At 43.4% G+C, this 10,384-nt stretch overlaps 1 protein-coding gene across 1 annotated transcript in view; it reads right to left on the reverse strand.

Moving 5' to 3' along the window:
* Positions 1-7,321, reverse strand: part of LOC116502590 (vomeronasal type-2 receptor 26-like) — a 31,193-nt gene extending 23,872 nt beyond the window's left edge. Inside the window, exons 1-2 of the mRNA XM_032208467.1 lie at positions 7,076-7,321; positions 6,677-6,759 (exon numbers count right to left, since the gene is read on the reverse strand). Of these exons, the coding sequence (XP_032064358.1) occupies positions 6,677-6,759; positions 7,076-7,321 (329 nt within the window). The remainder of the gene's footprint in view (positions 1-6,676; positions 6,760-7,075) is intronic.
* Between the last annotated feature and the right edge of the window lie 3,063 nt (positions 7,322-10,384).

Below are 10,384 nucleotides of genomic sequence, written 5' to 3' on the forward strand. Positions count from 1 at the left end.
AACACAAAGACTTTGGCCACCAAATGAGAAGAGAAGACTCATAGGAAAAGACCCTGATGTTGAGAAAGATTGAGGACAAAATGAGAAAGGGATGACAGAGAATGAGATGGTGAAATAGCATCATCGATGCAACAAAGATAAATTTGAGCAAACTCTGAGAGACAGTGGAGGATACAAGGGGGGCTATGGTCCATGGGGTCATGAAGAGTTGGACACAACTTAAGTGAGTGAACAACAGTATATGAGCTGGCATATTACTGACAAAAAGGCACCCAAATGAATGAAACAATGGGTGAGTCAGTGAATGTAAAATGAAGAATAATTTGGTGTTATTTGTTTTGCAGATGCAGATCAGTGCATCAAATGACCCACTGATACTGGACTATGTTATTTGGCTTATCCCTTAACGCTGATGACTGACTGTCTTATCCGTGTATGGCTTGGACTGTTTGATGGACTCTGATACCTCTATTTCCACGAAAGTAAAAGCCTATTTAAACTGCAGTGTCTCTGTACGATGGTTTGTGTGTTCTCCAACACAACTCTCACAACGCTTCTCTAAACGCACTCGCTCTCCCAACGGGGAGCTTACCTAACAATCATCCAAACAAAGATCAAGATCAATGTATCCCTAAGATCACAGTCTTCTTGCATTACAGAGAAAGTTTAGGCATTATTGTGGTTTCCTTTGCTTTATTCTTATCCTTAATCACTGAGTTCATCTTAGGAATCTTTATTAAATATTTGGAGACCCCAATAGTCAAAGCCAATAATCGGGATGTTTCTTACATCATCCTCAATTCCCTCCTGATTAACGTCTTGTCCACTTTTCTCTTCATTGGACGGCCAAGCAAAGCCACTTGCCTCCTCCGACAAACAGCCTTCAGCATCATCTTCTCAGGGGCTGTCTCTTCCATCCTGGCCAAAACAATCACGGTGGTGCTGGCTTTCCTGGCCACAAAGCCGGGGAAGAGGATGAACAGATGGCTTGGGAAGAGTTTTGCCAACGCCATTATCCTTTCTTGTTCTGCTGTCCAGATAATCATTTGCTCCATCTGGCTCAGTGTCTCCCCACCTTTCCCTGACTCCGACATGCACTCCCAGCCCAGAGAGATCACCCTGCAATGCAATGAAGGCTCTGTCGCCATGTTTTATGTCTTCCTTGGGTATATGGGCTTCCTGGCCGCCATCTGCTTCACGGTGGCTTTCCTGGCCAGGAATCTGCCTGGGGCCTTCAACGAAGCCAAGCTGATCACCTTCAGCATGCTGGTCTTCTGCAGCGTTTGGCTGTCCTTTGTGCCTGCCTATCAGAGCACCAAGAGGAAGTCCATGGTGGTCGTGCAGGTCTTCTCCATCTTAGCCTCCAGCGGTGGCCTGCTGGTCTGCATCTTCTTCCCCAAGTGCTACATTATCATCCTAAGGCCTGATACAAAAGATCACCTCACTACAAAAAGGAAAGATGACACCTGAATCTGAAACATTTATCCTGAAAGAAATATTCCTTTGAACTGACATATTAGATGCTACTAAAATAAACAATTCCTTTTTTTTTTCATTATAGAGCTCTAGAGAAGAAGTCATCACTTATGCTGAGCTGGCTAACAACCATTTATTTCCTCTTACTATTTACTTACAACTGTCTCTTTGTTGCAGGCTAAATAAACCCAGATTCTTTAATTGTTTTTTCTGGTGGTTGGTTTCGAGGCCATCAGCCTCTTGCTTATCATATAACCTGAAGTATTTTTACGTGATTTCTTATCACTTGCCCAATCTGCATAACAACATAATTCTGCATAATCAGTATGTGTTGGTTCTAACAATAACTTTATATGTTTAGTATGTTTTAAGTATTTCAATAACTTCTTAATGCTTGTCCAATGAAACTGTGTTGCCTTACCTCGAGACACAAGATTTAACACTAAGTGCAATGTCGGGTCTGGTCCAACTACTAATATACAACAGTGACCCAATGACTGAACGATAAAGTGTTTGATCCTCAAATTCAGGACTTGATTCATGTGTCAAGTTGTAAAAATCTGTTTGCATGGGTGTCTTTGTTGTATTAGCATCCTTCATATTGCATTGATGCAAAATGTGTTCAATTTTATCCTCTTGTGAAAGACTAAACCCCTTCTATGTTTTGTCAATCTGAACACCTAAGTAAGTGCTAATATGACCTAAAGATTTCAATGTGAAGTATCTCTGCAAAGCTTTAGCAAAAATCTCACTTGGTTTTGAGGCCATCAGCCTCTTGCTTATCCTTTTCTGAGCGCGTAATTGTCCTTTCTGTGCTGTGGTGCAGCTTTCTCAGGACTGGGGTGTGAAAATGCTGAAGAAAGGCTTATCCAAAGAAACAGATTGGCTGGACAAAAACTAGTTGGTGGTGAAAAAGACCTACCGTACATTGGAAAAGGTATCCAGATGTAACCAAAGAACAAGGAAAAATCCTGGCTAGGGAGAAGAAAGCAAAAATAAAGGAACTATTTTTTAAAAAAAAGAGGGAGTTAACATGACAAAGCTCAGTCACTGAGTTTAACAAGTGTGCAAACAAATGTATCTTGCTAACTGGAGATCCTTGTGTATGAGAAAGATAAGTGTGACATTTTTCTTCCTCAGTGCTGTAACAAGAAAAACCAGTTTAATTTGAACGAAGAGCACTCTATGCATATCTGAATTTGTTCCAGTTTCTTTTCTAGGGTCAGCTCTTCCACCTGGACATTTTTCCTGATATTTAAACCAAATTGTGATAGCTACAACTTATGTCTCCTCCAGAGGGGTCCTTCCTGCTCACTTCTGAAGACAAGCTGTTTCACTGTTCCAAGCTGGTTCCACTTCTTTCCAGAAATTGGGGATGCTCCAACACTGGAGGTTTTGGGGGAAAGATTAGACAACCATTTATCTGAAATATAATTGAGTTTCCTTCTGAGCAGAGGGTTGGACTAGAAGATCTCCAAGATCCCTTCCAATTCTCTTATTCTGTTATTCTATTAAGGGCCCTTACTTGTAAGATGGGTATCCTTCTGCTACTGGCAAATCCTCTGTGAATGCACAGTTCTCTCTCTGCAATAAAGCAACTATTGTGTTTATGTTGTGGCACTGAGTTTCTTGTCTAAAGTGGCTACTGAACCTGGGGTTCAGGTGGCTGGGCTTGGTGAAAAACCTGCCAGGGATTTGTGGACTGGTGCTGGAGGTTGGCCAGAATACACAAGTTCAAATCAGGCAAAACAGGCATTTTGTCAGGAATATTTTCCTTCTCGGGGTGAATGGCGTTCAAACCATTCTGGAAGAGCTCATGCTGCTTCTAAAATTTGTGGTGTTGTAGGGTAGAACCACGAGCATCCCCCTCTGTTGTAGTGTGCAGAAGTAACCATCTCAACCTTTTGCATGATCTGTTTCCCTACTTGAGTAGAAATAGCCACTATCCTAACAATTAACAATTAAGGGCCAGATTGTTGGGGGCATTAGGCTAAGGTGACCAGATGTCCCGATTTCGGCGGGACAGTCACGATTTATAACAATTTGTCCCGTGTCCCGGGGCGTTTTTAAAAAGTCCTGATTTTCTGGCTTCATGTTGAAAGCCCAGTGGATTTGCTTAAGAAATCCTAACCGGGGCAAGACAAAAGACACCCTGTCTAATCCCTCTCTATGTCTTAGTACTTTCATTGAAGATATTAAAACGTTAAAGCAACAAAACGGACCCCCCCCACACCCCTTTTACCTCATTTTATAAGAAAAGATGACCCAGTACCATAGAGCTGCAGGAAATACTTGGCTAGAGAAGTAAGGACTGTTTCTTCCTGGATTTCCAGGAGGGGAGGGCCACGGAGGTTGGAGGTCGGTTTGTGTGGAAAAAATGGTGGCAAAGTTTCTTTGAAAAATATTTCCCTGGGACTAATAATTTCACCATTTTAATTTGCTCAGTTCTTTGTATTAACATCTACATCATTCTGGATTGACTTGGAGTGCTCACTTGTGCCTGCTGGTAAGTGAGCTGGGTTGTCTTCTTTTATTTTTTAAATGTATTTTAAAATAATATTTTATTTATTGTGCATAGGATTTTTTAAAATAGTTTTATTCTGTGTGGATTCTTTTTTTAAATTATTGTAGACTATTTTTAAAAAGATTCTATCCAAAATAAATTGAAGTGAAACCATTTTTAAAAATTCTATGCACAATATTTTGAAATATATTGTGCATAGTATTTTTAAAAAATAGTTTTACTTCAATTTATTCTGTGTGGAATAGTTTGAAATGTTTTACTTCAATTTATTCTGCATGGATTCTTTTTTAAAATTGTCTTAGACTATTTTAAAAAAAGATTCTATCCAAAATACAAAATACCAGCTGCAGTTATTCACTTAAGAACTGTGGCAAGAAAGGTGGTATAGTGAGCAAAGTTACAATGGCATTGAAAAAAGTGACTGATGACCATTTTTCACACTTAGCGACCATTTTCACACTTAGCGACCGTTGCAGCATCCTCATGGTCACGCGATCAAAATTTTGATGTTTGGCAATTCATACTGCTTCTCCTTGAATGTCATGAACATCAGGAAAAGCACAATTACTTATGCTCAACTGGACCCGATCTATTCCTGGCAGGTGCCAATTCTGGAAATACAAATGGGGGCTGGTCAATAATTCTAACTATGATTGTGGGAATGCAGAAATGTCCTCGGAAACTTTACATCATATTGCGATGCAATGCACCCTCAGAAGGTTCTCTGGATCTCTGTAAGAAATACATCATCTCAAGGGTGAGCTAGACACCTGGTCTAGCCATTCTAGTCCCCACTTGTATATAATTTAATAGTTTTATTCATTCATACAGTGCTTTTTAAAGATAATTCACATTACTGGTATTTTCTATTTTGATACACATTTATATGTTGTTTTGGTGTGTTTTATGCACTCATATTGTATTAACAGAGTTGGAAGGGACCTTGTAAGTCATCCAGTCTAACCCCCCACTGAAGCAGGAGACTCTACACCATTTCTGACAAATGGCAGCCCAATCTCTTCTTGAAAGTCCCAAGTGATGAAACTCCCACAACCTCTGAAGGCAACTTCTGTTCCATTGGTTGATTGTTCTCACTGTCAGAAAGTTCCTCCTTATTTCCAGGTTGAATCTCTCCTTGGTCAGTTTCCACCCATTATTTCTTGCCTGGCCTTCAGGTGCTTTGGAGAATACCTTGACCCCTTCCTCTCTGTGGCAGTCCCTCCAGTATTGGAACACTGCTATCATCTCTTCCCTGGTCCTTCTCTTCACTGATCCTTCTCTTCTGTATTCTGTTATGCCATACAAAATAAAACCTACCTGGTATTGGATTCCTAGTTTTAAGGGCTCAAACTCAAAATGTTTTGCAAGGCAATAAAAAAAGAAAATACATGGCACAGTGAACACCATCGTATTTATTACACTGGATATCCATAGAAAAAACCAACTCTTGCCTGGGATGGTTCAAAACAGCACTAAGAATCAGCAAACTTTCATATTCTCTTATTATATGTCATTGGGCATATAACGTTTGACAGGCAAAGTCCATGGGGAAGCCAGATTCACTTGACAGTTGTGTTACTAACTTATCGGCCAAAGTGATTCGCTTAACAACCGTGGCAAGAAAGGTCATAAAATGGAGCAAACTCCCTTAACAAATGTCTGAAACTTAACAACCAAAATTTGGGGTTCAGTTGTGGTCGTAAGTGGAGAACTACCTGCATTTTATTATTATTATTTTATTGTTATTATTATTTTTACATTGTGTTTTTATGTCCCGTAAATCGTCTTGTGCGAATAGGCAGCAATATCAATGTTCTAAATAAATAAATAATGAATAAACAGCATTGTTTTTGGTAATGAAACATCTGGAAGAAAGGATGCCAGCTCAGAGGGCACCAAGGACCCCTCCTTTTAAACCTGGGCTACCAATATTCTCCTTAATTTATACCGAAATGGTATAAATGTCAAATAAATTGTGACACTCAGTATATGACTGCCTTTGCCAGGGAATGCTGAGCAGGCGGGTTGGACTAGATGGCCTCCAGGGTTCCTTCCAACTCTGTGATTCTGTTATTCTGTAGGGGTCTCCTGCTTGAATAGGGGGTTGGACTAGATGACCTCTAGGGTTATTAGATCGGGTAAAGGAAAGACACACTCAGGCTTCACAGTAACAAACAGCTCTTTATTGGCACAGATCAACTATGGACAATCCAGCGAAGGTTCAGTGTGACAGCAGCCCTTTTATGAGCAGACCCTTCAACCAATCAGATTGAATCTCTGTTCCCACCAGAACAGAGGACCTTGGTGTAAACCATTATCAATGTTTTTGGTATCTAACACCCCTCCGCTCTTAGATGGGCTCAACCAACTTGTGACGTAGTCAGGCAGGTAGGCGGGTTTTCTGGTGGCTCGCCCAGACCTGCGCAATTCAGTTGGTGGGTGTTCTTCAGTCAAGTCAGATGGACCTATTGGCTCCACGGCTTCGCCTGGTGGAAGCTCCTGGAACTTCTCACAGGCCGCAGCTGGAGTTTCTGGAGCCGGTTCGCTTGGAACTTGCTACGGGCCTGCAACAATTACAGATAAGTTCCCTGGCACCTTCAGGGTTGAGTTATCTGTGTTAGGAGTGAATTTGTGCTCCTTTTGGGTAGGGCTTTGGCTAACTCATGCAGGAGTTACCTCTGGTTGCCTAAGACTGGAGTTGGAGATGCAGCCGCAGAGTTGGTCAATGTGCCATCTCCAATTTCGACCGTCCTCGAGCTCTAATAGGTAAGAGCAAGGCCCGGTGATGCCTATCACTGTGGCAGGAATCCAAAGAGTTCCCCCAGCATAGTTGTGGGTGTAAACTTGATCCCCTACGCTAAAGTTTCTTATTTTGCTGGTCAAATCTGGGGGCAACACGGCAGAGTAGTGTAGCCGGTCTAAGTGGGACCTTAGCCGGCGACCCATTAGAAGCTCAGAAGGGCTTCTACCAGTGGTAGCACTTGGCGTGATGTGTTGTATGAGGAGGAATTGATCAACCCGTGTTTGCCAATCTCCCGGGCCCATCCTGGATAGGGCTTCTTTTGCAGGTCTCACCATTCTCTCAGCCTGACCATTAGAAGCCGGATGGAATGGAGCGACCAGGGCATGTCTGATTCCCTGTGCTGCTAAGTAAGTCTTGAACTGCATGGCCGTAAATTGGGGCCCGTTGTCAGAGACCAAGACATCGGGCAGGCCATGAGTGGAGAAAAGTCTCCATAGTGCCTTGATGACCACTTCTGCCATGGTAGAGGTCATGAGGACTATTTCTAGCCATTTCCAGTAGGCGTCCACAACTACCATGAAAGTCTGGCCGTGAACAGGGCCAGCAAAATCTATGTGCACCCTAGACCATGGTGCCTGAGGTCACTCCCACTCTTTAGCGGGTGCCTCTGAGGGAGCTGGTCTGGACTCCTTGCTCGGTGTGCAGGTAACCACCGATTCTTCTATCTCCCTGTCCATGTTAGGCCATTACATGTAGCTCCTGGCCAAAGACTTCATCCTGACAATTCCAGGATGCCCTACGTGCAAGGCCTCTAATATGGCAATGTGCAGTTTGGGTGGAACAACGACCCCCCCCCCACAGTAAACAACCATTTATTACTGACAGTTCATAACATTTGCAGTAAAACATTTTAAATTCAGACCCAACAGGCCCCTTGAGCCACCCCCTCCACACCCAGTTCAAAATCTGTTTGAGTGTAGTCTTTTGCTGATTGGCGGGTGACATCTGAAGACGAGACAGGACCAGCCTCAAGACAGTCAATGAGGAGGACTGGCTGCTCAGGGGTAGGTTCTGCAAGCAGTTCAGGCAGTGGGCATCAACTTAAGGCGTCGACATGCCCCAATGTAGAGCCTGGTCAATGGACAAGGCGATAACTGTAGGCTGTGAGGAAGATTGTCCATCTGGTCATTCGCTGCGACAAAGATGCAGGAATAGGCTGGTCCCCAGCAAGCAAACCCAGCAATGGTTTGTGGTCTGTGATAAGTTCAAAGTCACATCTGTAGATGTACTCGTGGAACCGTTTTATGCCGGCGACTGCAGCCAGATCCTCACGGTCCAGTTGGCTGTAGTTCCGTTCGGCAGCAGACAAGGTTCATGAGTAGCAGGGGCGCCTCGGTTCCATTGGGCATGTGATGGCTGAGGACAGCTCCTATGCCAAAGGGGGAAGCGTTGCATGCTAGGACAAGTGGCATGGCTTTCTGTTGGAGAAAGACACTGTAGAAGTTAAGGAGCCTGAGAAATGCCCGCAGTTCAGTCTGATTGCGAGGTGTAGGGGCATCCTGGATTGCCTATTTTTTTTGTTGGTCAGGTGAATCCCAGAGCTGTCGATGAGGTACCCTAGGAATTCAACCCTTGGCACATTAATTTGGCATTTTTTTTCTTTTTTGAGGCAGAGGCCTTTGTCTCTGATTCTGGCCAGAACAGTTCCCAATCTTTTAAACAATTGCACCTTATTTGCAGCCGATACCAATATGTCATCAAAATAGGGGGTGACTCCTGGAATCCCCTGCAAAAGCCGTTCCATGATGCTTTGGAACAGTTCAGGGGCGATACTAACTCCGAATTGAAGGGGGGTGCATTTGAATGCACCCCTGTGCATCACAATGGTTTCAGCCTCTGCCATGGCGCCATCTACAGGCAACTGCTGGTATGCCTGTGCCACATCTAATTTTGTAAAAAACTTTTCCAGGGCCTAATGAGTGCAGTAAATGCTGTACAATGGGAACACGATAAGTGCTTTGCTGCAAAGCTTTGTTTAGCGTGCACTTGTAATCCATGCAGATGCGGACAGACCTGTCAGGCTTGACAGGTGTCACTATAGGGGCTCCCAGCCTGCGTGATCTACTGGCTCTAGGATTCCCTGGCCAATCAATTTGTCTAGTTTCAATTTTTTTAAAATAATAATAATAATACTTTATTTACGGTCACAGACCAAAATAAGAGTACTACAAAAGAGACATAAGAGAATTGATCGTAGCATCATAGCAATCAGTCACCCAAAGCTTAAGTGAGGGAAGTTACAGTGTTTTCCTCAAACAAATTACAGCCACTAGGACTAGAAGGGACGATTTCAAGAAGAGACAGTAACTTAGATCTGTCTGCGTTACACATGGGGCAAAATAGAGGGACATGCTCCACAGTTTCAACCTCGGCTCTGTCACAAGGGTATCGCCGCTCGTTAATCGGGAGCCTCTTAAAACGACCATCCATAAGTGCTGAGGGCAAGACATTAAAGTGAGCTAGAGAAAAAGCTCTTCTATACTTGGGAATGGTTAAAGTATAAAAGTAGGAAGCCATCCTCAATCCATAATTATTAAGTTGGTTGAGAGTCAGGGAGGAGTATGTTTTGTTGGCACTGGCTTGATGGAACAGAGGACCTTGGTGTAAACCATTATCAATGTTTCTGGTATCTAACAAGGGCACTTCCAGCTCTGTTATTCTGTTACCTTTTTTATTTTGTTTTTTCTCCCTCTAGGCTGGACCGGGAGGAGGCATGGCAAAGGCTGGGTGGAGGAGCTGTTAGTCGGAGTAGTTGAAGAAATATCAGCTGGAAGGTGCCCTTTTAAAAAGGAAGGATGGAGGCAAGTTTTGGAGTCCCCACTTCAAGGGTTAAGAATACCGAGTTGCGAAGCCTAGAGGGACCACTTAGGAGGCAAAGGTGGTGGTGGACGAGGAGGAAGCAGCATTCTGGCCACACATCCTCCCTGGCTAAGAAGGCTTGAAGTTTCACTATTTCATTTGTAGGGTGGGACTGAAGGAGGCCGGGCTTGCTAAGCGCCCTTGGAAGCCTCAGGCCTCAAAAGGCAAGACTGGAGGAGAGCCGAGTCTGGCGGATTTAGGCGGCAGAACCCGGGCAATCAAGAAAACTCACGTTGCTTAACTTTTGTTGTTGTTCAGGTGCTAAATCTTGTCCCTCTCTTCACAACTCTATGGAGCAGGAAGTTCTCAAAATTTGGTCCCTTTAAGACTTGTGGACTTCAACTCCCAGAATTCTCCAGCCAGCCATGCATGCTGGGAGTTGAAGTCCAAAAATCTTAAAGGGACCAAGTTTGACCATGGATCTTAAAGTACGCCAAGCCCTCCTATCCTCCATTGTTTCTGGAGTTTGCCCAAATCCATGTTCATTGCCTCGATGACACTATCTAACCATCTTATCCTTTGCCATCCCCTTCTCCTTTCACCTTCCATCTTTGCCAACATCACCAGGGTCTTTATCCAAGGAGGTCTCTCTTATGGCTAAAGTAGTTCAGCTTCAGCTTCAGTATCCATCCTTTTGTTGGAAGTTAAAACGCACCCCTTTCCTAGAGAAATGAAATATTTTGTGAACTATTAAAAAGGCAGAATATTTCCCCTAAAAAAGA

Source organism: Thamnophis elegans, chromosome 2, assembly GCF_009769535.1.
Source record: "Thamnophis elegans isolate rThaEle1 chromosome 2, rThaEle1.pri, whole genome shotgun sequence".
NCBI lineage: Eukaryota > Metazoa > Chordata > Lepidosauria > Squamata > Colubridae > Thamnophis > Thamnophis elegans.